Consider the following 22248-nt stretch of genomic DNA (forward strand, 5'->3'; position numbering starts at 1 on the left):
TATATTTTGTATCGTCACAAAATCTTTTTTCCTTTTTTTTAAATTCATATGTTTGTAAACTCAGTAAATATGTCCCTGGACACATGAGGACTTTGAATATGACCAATGTATGATCCTGTAACTACTTGGTATCGGATCGATACCTACATTTGTGGTATCATCCAAAACTAATGTAAAGTATCAAACAACAGAAGAATAAGTGATTATTACATTCTAACAGAAGTGTAGATAGTACTTGTTAAAACAGAAAATAAGCAGATATTAACAGTAAATGAACAATTAGATTAATAATCAATTTTTACAGCTTGTCCCTCATACTTTTGACAAAATAGAATGATAAATGACACAATATGTCACTGCATATGTCAGCAGACTAATTAGGAGCCTTTGTTTGCTTACTTACTACTAAAAGACAAGTTGTCTAGTATGTTCACTATTTTATTTAAGGACTAAATTGTTCTTCGATTACAATAAGAAACATATGTTTAATGTACTGTAAGATTTGTTGTTAAATAAAGCCAATAATGCCATTTTTGTGTGGTCCCTCTTATTTAGAAAAGTACAGAAAATTATCGAAATACATTTTGGTACCGGTACTAGAATATTGGTATCGGGACAACACTAATATACTGTAAGTATGTCCAACCATCTGAGTGGTAATAAGAATTTAGTCCGTTTTAAAATTGATACCTTTTTATGACTTTGCCTTTACATTATACACATACACTACCGTTCAAAAGTTTGGGGTCACCCAAACAATTTTGTGGAATAGCCTTCATTTCTAAGCACAAGAATAGACTGTCGAGTTACAGATGAAAGTTCTCTTTTTCTGGCCATTTTGAGCGTTTAATTGACCCCACAAATGTGATGCTCCAGAAACTCAATTTGCTCAAAGGAAGGTCAGTTTTGTAGCTTCTGTAACGAGCTAAACTGTTTTCAGATGTGTGAACATGATTGCACAAGGGTTTTCTAATCATCAATTAACCTTCTGAGCCAATGAGCAAACACATTGTACCATTAGAACACTGGAGTGATAGTTGCTGGAAATGGGCCTCTTTACACCTATGTAGATATTGCACCAAAAACCAGACATTTGCAGCTAGAATAGTCATTTACCACATTAGCAATGTATAGAGTGTATTTCTTTAAAGTTAAGACTAGTTTAAAGTTATCTTCATTGAAAAGTACAGTGCTTTTCCTTCAAAAATAAGGACATTTCAATGTGACCCCAAACTTTTGAACGGTAGTGTATGTACACAACCACAATGGAGTTTAAATAAATAAATCAATAAACAGATCAGCATGTGATTGAAATGTTGAGTTTCAGCTTTAATTAAGAGGTTTGACAAAAACAAATGATTTACCATTTATTAATTACAGGTATATTATGTAGATAATAGCCATTTCACTTTCAGTGATTCAACTGACATAACTGTAAATATATTCATCTTGATTGATACTCATATTTTAATGATGTCCATACTCTTCATTGACTGTGAATGATTTTCACATAAGTGGTGTTTGGGCACACTCAAAGCTATCCTGTACATGTAGCTATATATTTTTTTAAATGGATATGGATTATTTGGCACAGCTTTTAAATTAACGTTTAAAGTCTACACTTCAATCGCATGCTGATTTATGTATTTATTATTAATTTTTAATCCATCACCCAAATAGGCTAGCTGAAACTTCAAACTACAAATGTTCATGTATGCAGTACTCCCGCCACCCTGCGGGGAGCAACAGCGAAGCATATGTGTCACAATGAAGCACAGTGAGGGTGAGTACAAGAAGACTACTCTTACAACGCTTAAAAAATGTGAGCAAGTGCCCGAGTCATTGTTCCCTGTCGGACCTTTTAAGCGACGGACACAATCTAGACAAGCAGCAACAACGGCAGAAATCCACACGTGTAAGTGTCATCACAAAACTTGGTCAAATCTTTGTAAATAGGTATTGTGCATGAATATATTTCATTTGTTTTGTATTGAAATTGGTGAGTTTGTGATGCCTTTTTTATTATTGGTCGTGGTGTTTTTTTGTCTGTGAGTAAATTTGGCGATTCAAGCTTGTTCAATGCATGTCGCGCTACATTTGACCAGTAGAGGGCAATAACGCTACACCTTAGGTTTAATTGTGTGCAATGTGGATGTTGTAAACATATCAGACTAGACAAACTTTAATGATCCACAAGGGAAATTGTTACTTTTTAAAAACTTTTTTTTTTACACTTTAAATCAAAGGAGCTACTGTGATGTGCTACTTTTTCAGGCGCATCAAATAGTTGTTTATTGTGTGAATGTATTAACAACATTAAACCTATTTTATTTATGTAAAATACACAAAGGACCTAAAAACCTAAATGAAAGAAGATGTGTAAAAAAATAAAACAGAGGAAGTAAAATAATTCAAAAGAAGAAATACATTTTTCGACAAAACTTCTGGAGCGTCTATTAACTATCTGTCTAGCTGCACACGCTGGAATTGAGTAGCCAGGGCAGAATAATGAATTAACTGACAGTGCAGTGTGAAAGCTGATGTGTTTACTTAATAATTAGGAAAACCTTACTTAATAATTAAGTAAACACAGGCTGAAAGGAATATAACCCTTGAGGCACTTTCTGACGAAACATTCAAATTTCAATATCCGGCCCCTGAGCCTTTGGCTCTTGAAAATGCGGCCCTCTTCATTATGTCGTTGAATAGCCCTGGTGTATACTTTGTAGACCAAAGCATTAAAACATTCCACTCTCCACTTACTTGTGACCCTTACAGTAACTGGGTTTAGAAAACAACAAACTTGACGGCAAAGTATGTTCAGTAACAAAATTGTGGTTACTTTAAGTACCAGTGATTTGTTTGGACATACTTATTTATTGCTATGAACACGATGTTGTAAAAATTTTGACTAGTGGTGTGTACATAAATAAGGACATTTAAATAGATAATATACCAGTTAATTAAAATGTGAAATGAGCGATTACACTTTCCATTGGTTCAGTAAAGTGTAAATATATTCTTAATTAATAATAATGGACACGTGTACCCTATTTTCCGGGCTATAAGGCACACTTAAAATATTTTTTTTTCTCTCAAAACTCGACAGTGCGCCTTAAAACCTGGTGCGCCTAATGTATGGAATAATTCTGGTTTTGCTTACCGACCTCGAAGCTATTTTATTTGGTACATGGTGAAATGATAAGTGTGACCGGTAGATGACCGTCACACATAAGAGATGCGTGTAGACTGCAATATGATGGCAGCCACACACAAGAGATAAGTGTACACTGCAATATGACTCAAGTAAACAACACCAACATTTTGTATGTTCCATTGAAAATATAGAACATTACACACAGCGCTCAAAAATGTATCAAAATGTTTTAGTAAGATTTTGGTAAGCTGTGAAGCCGCACCGCTTAATGGATTGTACTGTGCTTCAACACCCAAGTATTATTATGGTGTGTGTATAAGGTAAGACATATTATCTGGCGTTTTGTTTCGCAATATTATGCAAAAGCAACTTTTCTTACCTTCTGGTACCTGCTGATCTGTATTTGGGATCTGCATAAGTCCTGAAAACTTGCGCACGTCCACCTTTGTAGTCTGTGGCGATACCATAGTCGATGAGCTTCTTCTTTTTCTCTATCTTCTTGTTATGGGACATTCATCCTCCGCTGTTGCCATTTCTAATATAAAGTAGTGTAAAGTTCTTACTTATATCTGTCAGTAAACTCGCCATGAAAGCGCTAAAACATACCGGTGTAGTGAGTTTACATTATTCACCCAAGGAACTTCGGTTATTAGAGAGGTCCGTTCAGACGGTTTTTCACGGGACACATTTCCGGTGTTGTTGCACTAGTGAGCCACGGATGAGAAGATGCTGCTCCGTTATTAATTGAAGTAAAGTCTGAATGTCATTAAAACAGTTAGCTCCATCTTTTGACACTTCTTCCACTCCCGTCCTTGCACGCTACACCGCTACAACAAAGATGACAGATGCTGTCGAAGGTGAGCCACGTAAATAAGACCGCCCACAAAATGGCGCATCCTGAAGCGACTGTCAGAAAGCGGCTTGAAGATGATCTGTAAAACATAATCCATGCAACATTTTGACCAAAGAACCACCATCACATGTTATGTAGACCACAAGGAAGTGTTTTACATTTAGAAAAAAAAAAAAAAAAGACTCCTTTAATGCGCCCTATTATCCGGTGCGCTTTGTAGATGAAAAAAGATCAAACATAGACCATTCATCGGCAGTGCGCTTTATAATCCGGTGCGCTTTATGATCCGGAAAATACGGGATTAGTGGTTTTTTTAATGTTGTTTTTCTATTTTTTTAATTTATTTGTATTTTATGAGAATATATTATTTATATAATTAAATATAATTAATTGGGATTATGTTTCACACTTTACAAGTATTGTTATAGGCAATTTTTAATTTAAAGAAGAAAAAAAATAGTTCTCACAGTTCAATACTTCATGTTTTCATAATTTGCCTGATTGGCGGAATAACTTTCACAAGGGCGCAATAAAAAAAAGAGACAAATATTTTACAATAGCCATTCACTATGAGTTACTTGTATTGTATGAATGTTAGATTGTGCAGATATCATGTACCTATTAGCTTTACGCATGTTTTGCATCAATAGCCACTTTAGGCCTCTAGAGACGATAGTGAGTCATATCCGATACTGACAAATACATTTGTTTCTTGTTAAAAATGCTAAAAACGTCCCCCATTTTGTGATCATTTATAGAAAAGTGAGCTTACATGTTTAGTCATGTGTCAATAGTTTCTGTTTTTTATCCAAATCCCATGACAAACCAAGAATGTCTTTCCGACATGTTTGGGGTTGTTCTTGTTTTAATCTCATGCCATAGTTTTGATCTTGCAATGAAGGACTATTCGAGTGCGGTTGGTTTGATTTAAGAAATTATCACTGGAGGACTCGTGGAGAGAACTTCTTCACGCCATGGTTATTAGAATGGGAACAATGTCGCAGCTGGCTTTCATAGCCGTCTGCTCCCCTGCCACTGTTGGAAAACAAGCAGTTTTCAGCTTTCAATAGCAGTGCTCCATGTTTTAAAGTTGGAATACGTGAAAATGTGCATGCACATTTCCTAACATGCAGTCGGAGCCTGCCGGCAACGTCACGAAAAATCTATTTCCTCAGCTCAATGTGTAAAAAACAACAACAAATGTTATTGCAGTGTCTCATAACCAGGTCACTTTTTATCATGTTAGTTCTGCAGCAGAGTCCAACAGTGAGCTCGCTGCCGCGAGGTTAACATTTTAGCCGTCACGCCGAATAAACTTTACGACTCGCACCGAGTGATGTGCTGCCAGTGTTGGGCAGCTGCACTAACAGCGAGCGGCGGCTGTATGTTAACGTCAAAATAAACAGCTATATGATTGATCACCAGTCCAGGTGAAGAACTGTACTGCAATACAATGAGAGAGGTTTCTAGTTTACAGAAAAAATTAAGAATGAGGGCCCACTTAGATATTATTTGCCTTTTTCCAGTTTATTAAGAAATCTAATGTAGTTTAGGAATGACACGGCGTAGGAAAAGTATTGCGATAATAAAGAGTACAATATTGGGATAGTGCGATACGCGGGGAGTGTAATGTGTGATCTCATAACTAACTGATAAACCTGAACACTGTTCACTGCCGTCATTGTATTGGCAGATGAATTATATGTATGTATGTATTAGGGCTGCAACTAACGATTAATTTGATAATCGATTAATCTGTCGATTATTACTTCGATTAATAATCGGATAAAAGAGACAAACTACATTTCTATCCTTTCCAGTATTTTATTGAAAAAAAACAGCATACTGGCACCATACTTATTTTGATTATTGTTTCTCAGATGTTAGTACATGTTGCAGTTTATAAATAAAGGTTTATTTAAAAAAATAAAATAAAACAAAAATACATTTATTTTTCTTTAAAAAGCCTCTGCGCATGCGCATAGCATAGATCCAACGAATCGATGACTAAATTAATCGGCAACTATTTTTATAATCGATTTTAATCGATTTAATCGATTAGTTGTTGCAGCCCTAGTATGTATGTATGTATGTATGTAAAACGCTGTGTTTTGATGTCCAAGACAAATTTCTCCTCTGAGACAATAAAACTAATTATTATTATTATTATTATCATTTATTGATTAACAGTCAAAAATTTAATATTTTTTTTAGTGCTGTCGAACGATTAAAATATTTAATCGCGATTAATCTCATTATTCATAGATAACTCAAAATTAAACGTGATCTCGCATATAGGTATAATTTCTTCATTCTTAGTAGGTGTACCCTAGACCAGTGGTTCTCAAATGGGGGTACGCGTACCCCTGGGGGTACTTGAAGGTATGCCAAGGGGTACGTGAGATTTTTTACAAATATTCTAAAAAATAGCAACAATTCAAAAATCCTTTATAAATATATTTTTTGAATAATACTTCAACAAAATAAATGTTTAGAATTAAGTTCATGAATCCAGATGGATCTCTATTACAATCCCCAAAGAGGGCACTTTAAGTTGATGATTACTTCTATGTGTAGAAATCTTTATTTATAATTGAATCACTTGTTTATTTTTCAACAAGTTTTTAGTTAATTTTATATCTTTTTTCCAAATAGTTCAAGAAAGACCACTACAAATGAGCAATAGTTTGCACTGTTATGCAATTTAATAAATCAGAAACTGATGACATAGTGCTGTATTTTACTTCTTTATCTCTTTTTTTCAACCAAAAATGCTTTGCTCTGATTAGGGGGTACTGGAATTAAAAAAATGTTCACAGGGGGTACATCACTGAAAAAAGGTTGAGAACCACTGCCCTAGACCAGTGGTCTCCAACCACCGGTCCACGGACCGGTACCGGTCCGTGACACATTTGCTACCGGGCCGCAGAGAAACATTAAATAATTTATAAACGACTGCGTTTTCTCCGACTTGACTTTCGCCTGTCCCACTAGACCAGGCCTGGGCAATTATTTTGACTCGGGGGCCACATTTAGAGAAAAAAAATGTGTCTGGGGGCCGGTATATCTATTTTTAGGAACACTAATACAAAACCTCACAATTATGTCTGATTGAATGCTAAAAATGTTATGACAGACCGCCTTAAAAAACGCAATTGGATTTTAAATTTTTCTGTGAACAATAAAACACTGGGCAGCACGGTGGAAGAGGGGTTAGTGCGTCTGCCTCACAATACGAAGGTCCTGAGTAGTCGTGAGTTCAATCCTGGCCTCGGGATCTTTCTGTGTGGAGTTTGCATGTTCTCCCCGTGACTGCGTGGGTTCCCTCCGGGTACTCCGGCTTCCTCCCACCTCCAAAGACATGCACCTGGGGATAGGTTGATTGGCAACACTAAATTGGCCCTAGTGTGTGAATGTGAGTGTGAATGTTGTCTGTCTATCTGTGTTGGCCCTGCGATGAGGTGGCGACTTGTCCAGGGTGTACCCCGCCTTCCGCCCGATTGTAGCTGAGATAGGCTCCAGGGCCCCCCGCGACCTCAAAGGGAATAAGCGGTAGAAAATGGATGGATGGATAAAACACTGAATATTGACAAAATATGAACGTCACACCCCCTTTGGATCGACATATTTTACAATCAACTGAAACGCAACAAAAATGCAACAAACAGTGAAATATGAACGCGAAGGGGTACAAAATAAACCCACCTACAATCTGATATATCACTAAGCTTTAGAACTTTGTTGTGAAAATCTCCTTCCGCGTCTGTGGAAACGCTTCCCGCCCACACTGCTTGGTGCCTCGTCTGAGCTGCTGTGACGTAGATTATCATAGTAACTAATTAGATGACCATAGTGACTAATTAGATGACCATAGTAACTAATTAGATTACCATAGTAACTAGTATATCAGCCATAAGCGCAGATTCCAACCATTGAAATACTTCGTATAGTTGAAGACTTACGGTCATTAGAAAACATCCCTGCACATCATAATGGCAGCTACACTTTCCATCTTAAAGATCTAAAAACATTATTTGGGAATGTCCGGCGGGCCAGATTGAAAAGCTTAACGGGCCACATGTGGCCCCCGGGCCTTAATTTGCACTAGACACACCAATAAGTTTGTTTATAGATGTACAATAAAACTCCTGATAGGAAGTTGCCATTTGTTATATTTCTTTGAACTTTGTGACATGATACAATGCACATCAATGAACATATAAAACATAAATGTGACAGATTGTAGCCAAAGGCTGATTTCCATCTGCATTTCATTGAAAAGAAACAAGCCCAGGGCTCCCACTAATTCAGCGTTATAGTGAGTTGTATTTTTCATGCACTTATTTTTGCTGTATTTATCTGGCACAAGTGGAAAGCCGGTCCCTGAAAATAATATATTAAACCGGTCCGTGGTGCAAAAAAGGTTGGGGACCACTGCCCTCGACAGATAATTTTCGGGGGCGGGGGGATCCCAGCTGTAATCTGTGATATTTCTACTTGAATAAATGCTTCTAAAATTCTGTACATTACATTTTGTAGAAGTTAATGATCTTCATATTGCTGCATGACAACGTTTTAACCTTCGCTATTAATTAATAAAATGTAATATTGAGCCTGCTCATCATTCTGTAATGGAGGACTCGGCCAGACCATTTTATAAAGGAATTTACACAATATTTCAGCCAGCCAGAAAAATCCTAAACTGATGTACTAGCATTTCTTTAGGTGTAAATATCACAGAGTAACATTACAAAACATCTTAGCTTGATCGTAATGTAAGACATTTTTATTTTGTTAATGTCAGGGTTTCCCCTAAATTGCCAAAATACCTGTGGCGGTGGGGGTGTGGTAGACATGATGTAATCGCATGACTGGCTATGATGCATATATTCTTAAAAAAAGCACAAAAAAAAGTAAATATACATTTAAAACAAATCTGTTATTAAGTATAGTATAAACGTATATATTTCCTTAAATAATTTAATTTTGTTCTATTTTTAAATTGTTGCTGCTTATTGTACAATATACAATAATGTTTTTTTTTGTTTTTAGAGATTACTCCAATACTTTTAGTCACTCTTTCTGTAATAAAAACGACTGGCAACAAAGCTAGCATCTCTTTCTGGTGTTATTGGAGACTGTACTCGTGTTTAGAGTATGTAACCATTCATACTGTAACTAACTGCTGGTGTTATTGTGTATGTTAGTGTGTTATGATGGTCATTTTTCCCATGGTCTGTAAACACACCATGTCAGCGGAGAATGAACAAGTGTTGTGAGTCGTGTGTGTGTGTGTGTGTGTGTGTGTGTGTGTGTGTGTGTGTGTGTGTGTGTGTGTGTGTGTGTGTGTGTGTGTGTGTGTGTGTGTGTGTGTGTGTGTGTGTGTGTGTGTGTGTGTGTGTGTGTGTGTGTGTGTGTGTGAAGCATGGAGGCAGACTTGTGTGCATGGAGGAAATACTTGTTGGAATTGGGCCCATTGTTAGCATAAAATTGGCAAAGAAAGCTAAAAAGAGTGGCAGACTTTGTTTTCTTCTGGACGCTACGACACATTATATTACTTTATTTTGTTAGGTGTGGCGACTAATATGAATCCGTACATTAAGGAGAAACCCTAAATGTAGTTAAACCGGATGTATAGCGTAGCGCTTTTAGTTTGAAGCCAGAAAAGGGTGTGATTGTTTTGAGAAAGCGTCTTAATATTTTTTTTTTTGTCGGATTGACTGTTTGCAATAAAAAAGTCTCCTTTCGACATCCTCCTGACCATCTTTCAATTCGGTTGAGCTTTTATGTCATCTTACTCACTAAATCAGTCACATTAACAATCTAAATATTATGTTATCACTGCACCTTGACCATAATCTGAACACGGAAGTGAAGCACCACCCCCCTCCGAACGACGCGCGCAGCAAGCATGTCGCCTCTTGTCACGGTGAAAAATAGTCCTTTCTTGTCGAGAAAACAACCTGACGTGGCTTTGAACCTGATATTTCCACAAGGTTGATTTTTCTTTGTCCATTTCTGCTCGCTGGTGGCTCATCTGTAGCAAGTGAACTGCAGCCAAGTTCCCCCTGCTATGGTACGTTTCGAGGGTCAAAAAGGACGTGTGTGCGTTTATAACCAGTTAAAAAATGTGTTATCGTTATTGAAATATGTAGTTAACGCTTTAACTTTGGCAGCCCTAATTTTTATAGATTTTTGCAACTACAAAGAGGACTACAGTAATTGTTTTTGTGTTTCATCTCTAATGTAGGTCAATATATGCCAACAAGTTAAATATCCATCCCATCCATCTATTTTCTACCGCTTGTCCCGTTCGGGTTCGTGGGTGTGCTGGAGCAAAAAAATGCCTTATATTCAGCTCCGGGTTAAAATATAAAACACCCTTGCAAAATTATTGGTTGAGGTGGCTGGAGAGAGAAGTTAACTTCTGCCGTTTTTAATTTTAACATGCAGAATTTTGTTTTTTGCAGTCTAAAGTCTTATTCCTCTCTCATATGTTTGTATTAAAATATAGAATTTAGCAGCTGGCAAGTTTCGAAGCCCACATTCTTTTCCGTATGAATGTCCGCATCAAAAAAAGTGAAACGTATTTGCTGTGTTATCACCTGGCTGAAGGTTTCCCCCCACAAAAAACAAGTCAAGTTTATTGAGTTTATTTTCACGTGGAGGTAAGACGTATGTACTAAATATACTATTACAATTTCACAGGTCTGATTTTTCATAATACTTCACTGTATTTCCCAAATACAGCCTAAGTATACTATCTCAGCAAATTGCCGTCAATGTGGAGTAATTGGACATCGCGCATTTACCCGTAATTAACACAAAAAAAGTCTGAAAAGGTTATACCGTGTTTTTCGGACCATAGGGCGCACCGGATTAAAAGGCGCACTGCCCATGAGCGGGTCCATTCAGGTCCATTTTCATACAAAAAGCGCACCGGATTATAAGCGCACTAAATGGGTCATATTATGATTTTTTTCTAAATTATTAAACACTATCTTGTGGTCTACATAACAGGTAATGTTGGTTCTTTGGTCAAAATGTTGCATAGATTTCTGACAGTCGCTTCAGGATGCGCCGTTTTGTGGGTGGTCTTATTTACATGGCTCACCTTCGACAGCGTTCTCTCCCCGTCATCTTTGTTGTAGCGGTGTAGCGTGCAAGGACGGGAGTGGAAGAAGTGTCAAAAGATGGAGCTAACTGTTTTAATGATGTTCAGACTTTACTTTCTCATCCGTGACTCAATAATGCACGGGAATGTGTCCCGTGAAAAACCGTCAGACCGGAACCCTCTAATAAATAAAGTTCCGTGGGTGAATTATGTAAACCCACTACAGTTTTTTGCGCTTTGATAGCTAGTTTACTGACAGATATAAGTAAGAACTTTACGCTACTTTATATTAGAAATGGCAAAAGCGGAAGATGAATGTCCCATAACAAGAAGATAGAGAAATAGAAGAAGCTTATCGACTACGTGTCGGCACGAACTACAATGGCTGACGCGCGCACATTTTCAGGACTTATGCAGATCCCAAATACACATCAGCAGGTAGCAGAAGGTAAGAAAAGTTGGTTTTGCATAATATTGCGAAACAAAACGGCAGATAATATGTCTGCTAATAGGTGCCATTTTGCGGTCCTTATACACAAACCATAATAATACTCGTATGTTTAATGCGCCGACAATCTATCAAGCGGTGCGGCTTCATACCTTACCGAAGTCGTACTAAAAACATTTTGACAGATTTTTGAGCGCTGTGTGTAATGTTCTATATTCTCAATCGAACATTTAAAGTTTTTTGTGTTGTTTATCGTCATCTTGCAGTGTACACGTATCTCTTATGTATGACTGCCATCTACTGGTCACACGTATCGTTACACCGTGTACCAAATCAAATTGCTTCGAGGTCGGTAAGCACAAGCAGAATTATGCCGTACATTAGGCGCACCGGGTTATAAGGTGCACTGTCAATGTTTGAGAAAATGAAAGGATTTTAAGTGCACCTTATAGTCCGAAAAATACGGTACATTTCTTTAAAGACAAATCTTTGACTTTTTCTTTGTAATTTTTTATGTAAAAGAGATGTCTCACCAACATTGTTGGCCTCAGGTCTGATTGGATTTCAATAATTTTGACATTAGATCATAGAACTTACCGAAATTACATAAAAAGATCGTATTTGACAAAAAAAAAAATCTGTATTGGACATCCTACCTCGCAGTTTGCGAACGTAGCCTAAATGTACTGCGATTGACTGACAGCCAGTCCATGGTGTACCTCACCCCTCTCCTGAAATCAGTTGGAATAGGCTGCAGCTAACCTGTGACCCTAATGTGGCTGGATGGATGGGAAAATAATAAAATATTCTGAAAAAAGTGGGAAAGTTTGCATCAAATGAGTACCAACGTACAACATTTACAAAGCCAAGTCTGTAGTCCAGTAACCTCAAGTATCATTTAGTTTAGTGTATAAAAGCAAATCCATTAGTTAGTTTTGAGATACATATAATGAAAGTCCTTAACCTTTGCTGAGGTTGTACAGCCACAAATGAATTCTGGGAGATTTGAAAGTGATTGTGTGAGTGCTGGAAAGTGGAGGAGAGAGGGGAGGATCTTTTAACGTGACGATCACACTGACTGGAGCTTTGGGAGGGTGAAAGGGTGAGAGCAAGATGGAAGGAGAGAAAACTTCCGAGTCAGACAGTCTAGACTGAATGAGAGGTAACTCCTCAATGAACAGAAGTGCTCCCATTTGTCAGGATGATTTATTCATTCATTTGACTGGATTTAATCCCTCGGTTAATGGTGATAGTCAGTGACAGTCATTGCAACATGGTGTCACTATCAGGATGGTGGATTTTCCTCTTGATCTCCCTGGAAGCGTCTCTTGCATCTGCCGAAAACTATCCGTACGGTTTCTATAGGAGGATGTGCTACAGGCCCTACTGTTTCCGCGGTTACCATGGCTACAACCAGGCTTCCAGGGCTGCAGGTAAGCGAGGATTTCCTGGCTAACGTCCAAATTGAGCAATCCGAGCGGTCTGGGAGTCTTCATAGTCGGAGTGCCTGATTGATATGAACATGAAACAGAATCTCTCCACTGAATGTCTGCTGGTATGATGTATGAGTAAATGCATGTTTTGCATTGTTTTACATGAAAACAATACATTAGTGGTGATATTCAGACAAATATTTTCCTTCTGCAAATGATGAATAAAGTGTATATTGGACCTTGTGCGGTCGTAGCGCTAACATGCTGTTGCTGAGCCAACAAGCCTGGAAGCTTTGGCTGGGAGCACAGAGGGGTTTTCTGGCAGGGGGGGCCGGTGGCTTTCGGCAAAACTGGCTGGGTTAGTTTCCTAAACCAAAGCACGACGTGCATGGAAAAATGAAAGGAGAAAGCAGGGGGTTGACTCTCGCCAGCTCCTGCAGATGAAGTGAGGCTGACGTTTGGCAAAGAATCACAAAGTTTAGCGTTGTGCCCCAGACAGTCTTTGTGGGACATGACTGGAAGTGGAGGGGTTCAAGTAAAGGATCCGACTCCATTGCTGGAAACAAGAACCTTTTTGCTCAGGCAGCCGACTAGCCGTGTTTTTATTGTAAGTACAATCTGTGTGTGGAGTTGTGGTAATTGAAAACACAGTTGTCATCCACCGTGTCAGCACAGAAGGAACTTGTGAAGTCAAAAACTTATGAACCTGGACAATTCCTAATTGAGCTGGCATCTTGCATAGCGGTCTGGGTTTATTAAAACATGGCTTAAACACAGTAAACTACAAACCCCGTTTCCATATGAGTTGGGAAATTGTGTTAGATGTAAATATAAACGGAATACAGTGATTTGCAAATCCTTTTCAACCCATATTCAATTGAATGCACTACAAAGACAAGATATTTGATGTTCAAACTCATAAACTTTATTTATTTTTTTGCAAATAATAATTAACTTAGAATATCATGGCTGCAACACGTGCCAAAGTAGTTGGGAAAGGGCATGTTCACCACTGTGTTACATGGCCTTTCCTTTTAACAACACTCAGTAAACGTTTGGGAACTGAGGAGACACATTTTTTAAGCTTCTCAGGTGGAATTCTTTCCCATTCTTAGTCTCCGTAGTGGTATTTTAGGCTTCATAATGCGCCACACATTTTCAATGGGAGAAAGTTCTGGACTACAGGCAGGCCAGTCTAGTACCCGCACTCTTTTACTATGAAGCCACGTTGATGTAACACGTGGCTTGGCATTGTCTTGCTGAAATAAGCAGGGGCGTCCATGGTAACGTTGCTTGGATGGCAACATATGTTGCTCCAAAACCTGTATGTACCTTTCAGCATTAATGGTGCCTTCACAGATGTGTAAATTACCCATGTCTTGGGCACTAATACACCCCCATACCATCACAGATGCTGGCTTTTCAACTTTGCGCCTATAACAATCCGGATGGTTCTTTTCCTCTTTGGTCCGGAGGACACGACGTCCACAGTTTCCAAAAACAATTTGAAATGTGGACTTGTCAGACCACAGAACACTTTTCCACTTTGTATCAGTCCATCTTAGATGAGCTCAGGCCCAGCGAAGCCGACGGCGTTTCTGGGTGTTGTTGATAAACGGTTTTCGCCTTGCATAGGAGAGTTTTACTTGCACTTACAGATGTAGCGGCCAACTGTATTTACTGACAGTGGGTTTCTGAAGTGTTCCTGAGCCCATGTGGTGATATTCTTTACACACTGATGTATTCTGTTTATATTTACATCTAACACAATTTCCCAACTCATATGGAAACGGGGTTTGTATATTATTAATGTATGCCGCTGACAACTCTTTTTTTGTATTCTTGTCACAAACTTCTCCATCTCTTCACCTCTGTTCCTATGTACTTACTACTTTTACTGGGTAGAAGAGGGACCTTGTTGAATAGATCAGTGATTCTCAAACTGTGGTATGCGTGCTCCATCTACAGGTAAACCAAATAATCACTTCATTAAAGTACAGTGTTTTATTTTCCTATATGCAAACTAGGGTTGTACGGTACTGGTATAGTATCACGGTACTAATGAATCAAAAACGGTACTATTGCTGGTTTTACGACCAGAGGAGCATGTTCGGCAGCGCACAATCACAGAGTACTTACAAGCAGACACAGTGTGTAGACAGAAAAGGGAGAACGGACGCATTTTGGCCTAAAAACTGACAATAAAGGTGAAGCTTTAACACTGAAACACCCTCAGGAAGAGGTGCTTTAAGACATGGCTAGCTAGCTAGCGGCGAACGTCCATTGTGCAACACGAGAATGTTTTAAGGGGAACTAAATGGGATCTCTGAAAGGGGTACAAATTATTTCCAAAGTACGACCACCACCCAGGCATAAAATAATAGTTCCTTAGCTCATGAAAAACCATATTTTTTCGTTATTTTCATTGTAAGTGGGCCTAATCACTTATATTAGAAAATAATCTCACTAAAATGACTGCTGTCATTTGATGATTAGAATAAAACTTATGATGTCCAGTTTGGGACAGGTGTGCACATCTGATGTTGCTCACATGTTGATCCACTGAATGCAATTAAAAAAACGGAGGGAACATTGGACACACTCTTTGGTAGTAAAATAAGTGTAAAAGCTAAAAAAGGAATACAATTTTCCTTCAAGGAAAAACTTAATTTTATTGTTTTCTCATAAAGCTATTTTACTTGTTTAATCCTTACTGATTTATATCTGGTTGTTTTAAAAAAAATTACATTTAAAGTTGAGTTATGGTGGTATAATAAATACTCATGTTTTCAAATGAATGAATAATCGTGTTATTACTCGAGATTTTAATACCAATCAAAATAATCGTGATTATTAATTTTGCCATAATCGTCCAGCCCTGCTTCAAATGCAGCCCCTGCTATCCCGTGCAGTCAATAAAAATGTCAGGAGGTTTCCTACAGCCACAATTGCTAAGACACCACTGTGGTTATTTGCCTTTGTTGACCACATCCCAGGCGACTATAGAAGTCTTGATAATCCTGCCAGCTAATTTAACAAGCTTTTCTTTGATAGATGCGCTGCTCCGCTACAGAATTCCGTAAATATATAATAGTTGGAGGTGTATCTATTGCTGTGTCCAACAAGTGTCCTCCAGTGCACTGCTGTGTGAACATAAAATATAGCCATGTGGTGTGTAAAGTGTTCGATGAGGTCCAGATGCTCTTGTCCACTCGCCACATTGTCCCACACAGTGTGACAAACACACCGTGGATGCCAAATTCTTCATGAGGAGTCCACACAGTCGCTTTAATCGAGCACTGGATGGTGATTAAGACCAGATCACAGGCAGGGGGACTATTGATACTTGCTGCGTTCCTGACATAGCTGCAAAAAGTCGCCTGAGGTTAACACTGGATGAGACGTTTTTGTTGGCGTTGAGTCTTTTATGATGTGTTACCTTCGTTTATTGACAACCAGCCACAAGCCGCTCGCTGGTTGATACCTCACCACACTTTTTAAACATTGCCGCTGACTGGAGTAAAGTTTTAAGCAGGGGCTCCTCATGATGGAGGTTGCAATATGTTCATCTTTGACCTTTTAAGATGTTCACAAACACAACTACTCATTGTGGTCATGTACGTTTCCCCACATTAAAACATCTTGCATGTGTTAATTTCCTCTTGGGGCTATATTTTGTGTTTCCATGTGTTGGCCTCACCCGCTGGGGGAAGGAATTGAAATGTTCAGTAGTTGTTACCACATGGGGGATTTGTTGTGCTTCACTTGCATGGCAGCCTACTTTGCCTGCTCATCCATCTTCTGGAGGTGCAACATCTACCTCCTAAAGGGTAATTGCTCATGCAGCCTAGCAGCTCCACTGGAAATCTGTTTGCCATAATGACAGGGTATTAGTCCAATCACACTGATTTCCCTCCCTTCTCTTTTCCTGCTTCTGTATCCCCCTTCCTGCCTCTTCCCCACACAGATATTGATGAATGCCAGGTCCACAATGGAGGCTGCCAGCACACGTGTGTTAACACCAGAGGCTCCTACTACTGTGAATGTCGCACGGGGTCCCGCCTGCATGTCGACAGACGTACCTGCATTCGTAAGTGTCCGAACTTGTGTGGATGGACATTAAAAACATAAAGTGTATATAGAATAGAATAGAATGCCTTTTATTGTCACTATACACAGGTACAATGACATTAAAAGCAACTCCAGTGTCAGTGCGACAGTCTATAAATATGCAAAACATAGGAAGGAAAGAAAGAAAAATAGTGCAAAGGGAGGTAAGGTGCACAGTACAGTCCTGAGAACGAATGTTCTGAATGTGTTGTTTGACACTGAGATCGGTAGGTTGTGAGTTCAAGTCATACCAAAGACTATAAAATGGAACCCATTACCTCCCTGCTTGGCACTCAGCATCAAGGGTTGGAATTGGGGGTTAAATCACCAATCACCGCTGCTGCTCACTGCTCCCCTCACCTCCCAGGGGCTGACCAAGGGTGATGGGTCAAATGCAGAGAATAATTTCGCCACACCTCGCGTGTGTGTGACAATCATTGGTACTTTAACTTAAATATTATACTATATACATACATACAGAAGCATTCAGACTGTGGGTGGAAAGTAAAAATTGCACACAGAGAGGTGCTGAACTATAAAATCAGTGCCTATGAGAGTTCACCGTGGTTTTGGTGGCCCGTCATATTAGCACGACAGTGAGAACTGACGGAAACATTGCATCATGACTAACTAAATACAGCATATATTATTGGAATCAGAATCAGAAGTACTTAATTAATCCCAGGGGAGAAAGTAAGATTTTCAGCACAATTCCATTCAAGATCAGACAAACATTACAGGGAGACAGAAGAGGATCGCTGACGGGTCTGCCAACTTCCGGCGCCCCTTACAAAAAAGGTGAGAAACAGGTAAAACCTGGGGATGTTAGAAAAACAAATATTCAGTCTAAGCCTGGACCTCTGTAAAGGGGGTCCAGACTGAGGCCAAGGGAAAAACAAACCTCATAGCCATAGCATACATAAACATGTGTGTAAGAAGGAAACATCAAAGAACACGAAGGACATTAAATACATATTAAAAGAGCAGAGCTGATGCAACCAGCCACTTTTACACACAGCCACAAAAGTAAAACAACAAAAAAGAATCAACCAATAATATATATTGCGCACACACAATTGCACCATGCATGTACAAGCAACCAAACAAAAACATAATTTCAACACCCACACACACTGTGGTGGCCTCTGCGGTGTTCCACGCCATCGACTGCTGGGGTGGGGGGAGCATGGCCAGAGACAGGAGCAGACCCAACAAAGCAACCAAGAGAGCCTCGGCCGTCCAAGGAGACTGAGGCGTCCGATACCTGCTCATTCAGCCAAGACACCGTCAAGCCCGTCCGTCCCCCGGCGCCCAGCGTCAGCTCCGCAGCCCTGTCTCTTCATCCGCATCTCCGCTCCTCCAGTCTCTCCAAACGGACTCCGGTGTGGCACAGACCCAGCAGCTGGTCCCCACGGCCAAAAGGCTCCCGGGAGGCAGATCCAGAAGCCCACAAAAAAGCACCGCAGAAGTCACAAAAGTGCCACCCCTTGTCGCACAGTCCCAAAGGGTCCCGAACCAAAAGGCAAAAAAAAAACCACATGAAAACAAGAGGGAAACATCAGGAACACAAAAGGATGACACGAGCACAGAGCTCCTGCCACCAGCAGCCCCTACAGCAGCGCCATCTTGGAAAAAAAATTTAAATATATATTTATATTTATAGAACAGATGATTAAATTTATGGATAAATATGTAATACCTTATTAAATAATAGATGAACAAACAAAAATTATTCAATTAAAATGATCTGCAATACATTTAAACTTTCAATAAATAGTAGCCGCTTGGAATGTTAATCGTGTGGAACTTTTTCAATTGTTCAGCTTTATTGGTTTAGTGTTTCTGCCAAGTTACATCCTCATTTTGTTTTAGCCTTTGACCATAGGAAAGAAATGACAACCCAAAATACAAATTAGCATCTTACAATCGTGCAGCGAGTGCAGACTTGCATGTATCACAGTATCTTAATTGTTGGGACATTAACCCTTTTAAAGTCCAGGTTGTTTTTTAGCGTTTTTACATACCTTTTTTTATTCACCTTAAATACTCTTTATCTTGCAGTCGTTTTCTCTTTTTACCTTCCTACACCGAAAGTGCTTATAACTGAGAAATAACGTGATTAGACAATTACAAAATCATGAAACTTATTGATCCTAAATCTGGTCTAACTTGACCAATTTTTCCCATTTAAAGACTTTTAGGCAGTTTGTACAATTTCGACTGAACATCTGTACGACAGCGCCATCATACAAACACCACCTATTATGCTGCGCCTGTATTTTTGGCGTCCAGGAGGTCAAAGATAAACCGCATGTGAGTTTTTTGTTTTTTTTATGAGTTCATTTAAGAGTATGAGCCTTTTATGTTGTACAAATTGGGGACGTTGCATTAAATTACATCACAACTAAAGAGCATTAATTGCAGATTATTTGTTTCCAGTATGAAGAATACTATAATTAGCATTCTTTTTTACCAAATGTTTAAGCTAGTGGGCTCTTAAGAAGTGTCGATAGGAGTATAAACTTGGTGCTGGCTGCAACAGTTGCCAATCACTCTGTCTGGCAATTGTTTTTTGGCTAATGCTCATTTCTCATGAGAAGGAATACATCCTAAATACACCGTAAATACAACACGATAACACATGTGAATACATCGGGACTACACTGTGAATACACTGTGATGTAACTACCAACCTGAATACACAATGAACACAAAGTGAATACACCGTGAATGAATTGTGAATTAATTGTGTGTACATAGTGAATACACAGTGAGTACACTGGGAATACACCACAAGTACATCGTGAATACACTGTGAATACTTTCTGAATTAATTGTGTATACATTGTGAATACACTGTAATTGCACCCTGAATACACCACAATTACATCGTGAATACACGGTCAATACACCGTGAATACACTTTGAATAAGATGTGAATATACTGTCAATACACAGTGAACACACAGTCAATACATGGTGACTACACTGTCAATACATAAGTTAAAGTTTAAGTACCAATGATAGTCACACACACACCAGGTGTGGCGAAATTATTTTCTGCATTTGACCCATCACCCTTGATCACCCCCTGGGAGGTGAGGGGAGCAGTGAGCAGCAGTGGCCGCTCCCGGGAATCATTTTTGGTGATTTAACCCCCAATTCCAACCTTTGATGCTGAGTGCCAAGCAGGGAGGTAATAGGTCCCATTTTTATAGTCTTTGGTATGATCATAAATACACTGAGAATACACCGTGAATACACAGTCAATACATTGTGACTACGCTGTCAATACATCATGAATACACCGTGAATACACTGTCAATACAACATGAATACACCGAGAATACACAGTCAATACATTGACTACACTGTCAATACATCATGAATACACTGAGAATACACAGTGAATACACTGTCAATACATCAGAATCAGAATCAGAAATACTTTATTAATCCCTGAGGGGAAATTAAAATTTTCAGCACAATCCCATTCAAGATCAGACAAACATTACAGGGAGACAGAACGGGATCGCTGATGGGTCTGCCAACTTCCGGCACCCCTTACAAAAAAGGTGAGATACAGGTAAACAATGGAAATAAGAAATAAAAGAAATAAAAAAATCATCATGAATACACTGAGAATACCCCGTGAATACACTGTCAATACATCATGAATACACCAAGAATACACTGAGAATACACAGTGAATACACTGTCAATAAATCCTGAATACACAGAGAATACACTGAGAATTCACTGTGACTACATGGTGAATGCAACATGACCCGACTGTCTCTCCGAAGCTCTGGTGTGTGACAGCAGTTGCGTGAGGAAATGTACAACAATCAAAGTGCACATGTGGATTAACTCCCAGGTGAAGCCCTTTTCGTGAGAATGTGCTTCAGCCATGAAGATAAAACTGTGCAGATGCCCTTCAGGAAAAAATGCAAAGTATGTTCACAAATAAATGGAGTACTTTCTCGTGTATAAAACGTCCATCCCCGCCCCCACCCCTTTATACACACACATTGGTTAAAGGGCATTCCAATCAGCACAGTGTCAAAGGAGTGGAAAAAGAAGTTTGAATAAATTCAAGCTTCAGCTTTGCTTATCTTATCCAGCTCTGCATCTGCCCGCTGAGGTCAGGCGAGTGCCACACACTCGGCGTGCGGCAAAATATTTCAGCTGGAAAGCAAGCGCTCAGAGGTTTGACGTGCGCCTGTGATGGATGGAGCCTTTTGATGACTGCTTTTCTCGTCGAGTGATTGAGGCCAGCCTGACGAGGCACAAGATTGTCCATCATTTTCAATTCAAGCCCAAATCTTTTGGCTTGTTTTGCGGCGATGTTGCTCATCAAAGAGATATCGATCATGGGGGGAATTGTTAGGTCGTCTTTGAGTGCAGAGGGGCTCTAAGCAGGGGTGCCCAAACTTTTTGACTTGGGAACAGGAGGGGATAGAAAGAAAAAGGGAAATTGTAGGGACAAGAAAATATATGTATGTATATATATGGATATGTGTGTATATTTACAGTATACTGTATGTATTTGTGTATATACAGTATATATGTGTGTATATATGTGTGTACATGTGTGTTTGTGTGTCTATTAATGTGTGTGTATGTATATGTATGTAAATGTATATATACAGTACAGGCCAAAAGTTTAGACACACCTTCTCATTCAATGGGTTTTCTTTATTTTCATGACTATTTGCATTGTAGATTGTCATTGAAGGCTTTAAAACTATGAATGAACACATGTGGAGTTATGCACTTAACAAAAAAAGGTGAAATAACTGAAAACATGTTTTATATTCTAGTTTCTTCAAAATAGTCACCCTTTGCTCTGATCACTGTTTTGCACACTCTTGGCATTCTCTCTATGAGCTTCAAGAGGTAGTCACCTGAAAGCCTTTTCACTTCACAGGTGTCATAGTTTTGACGCCTTCAGTGACAATCTACAATGTAAATAGTCATGAAAACACATTGAAATGAGAAGTTGTGTCCAAACTTTTGGCCTGTACGGTATGTACGTATATATGTATATGAATATATATACACTACCGTTCAAAAGTTTGGGGTCACATTGAAATGTCCTTATTTTTGAAGGAAAATCACTGTACTTTTCAA

General features: G+C 39.0%; 1 protein-coding gene across 5 annotated transcripts in view; it reads left to right on the forward strand.

Moving 5' to 3' along the window:
* megf6b (multiple EGF-like-domains 6b) overlaps positions 1 to 22248 on the forward strand; it is a 209637-nt gene that overhangs the window by 100676 nt on the left and 86713 nt on the right. For 4 of the 5 annotated variants that reach the window (XM_062038216.1, XM_062038215.1, XM_062038214.1 and 1 more), the window contains one exon: positions 16973 to 17095. In XM_062038216.1, the coding sequence (XP_061894200.1) occupies positions 16973 to 17095 (123 nt within the window). Of the gene's footprint in view, positions 1 to 1752; positions 1784 to 16972; positions 17096 to 22248 lie in introns of those variants that run through there. The other variant, XM_062038218.1, reaches the window with a different exon arrangement.

Source organism: Entelurus aequoreus, linkage group LG26 (assembly GCF_033978785.1).
Source record: "Entelurus aequoreus isolate RoL-2023_Sb linkage group LG26, RoL_Eaeq_v1.1, whole genome shotgun sequence".
Classification (NCBI taxonomy): Eukaryota; Metazoa; Chordata; class Actinopteri; order Syngnathiformes; family Syngnathidae; genus Entelurus; species Entelurus aequoreus.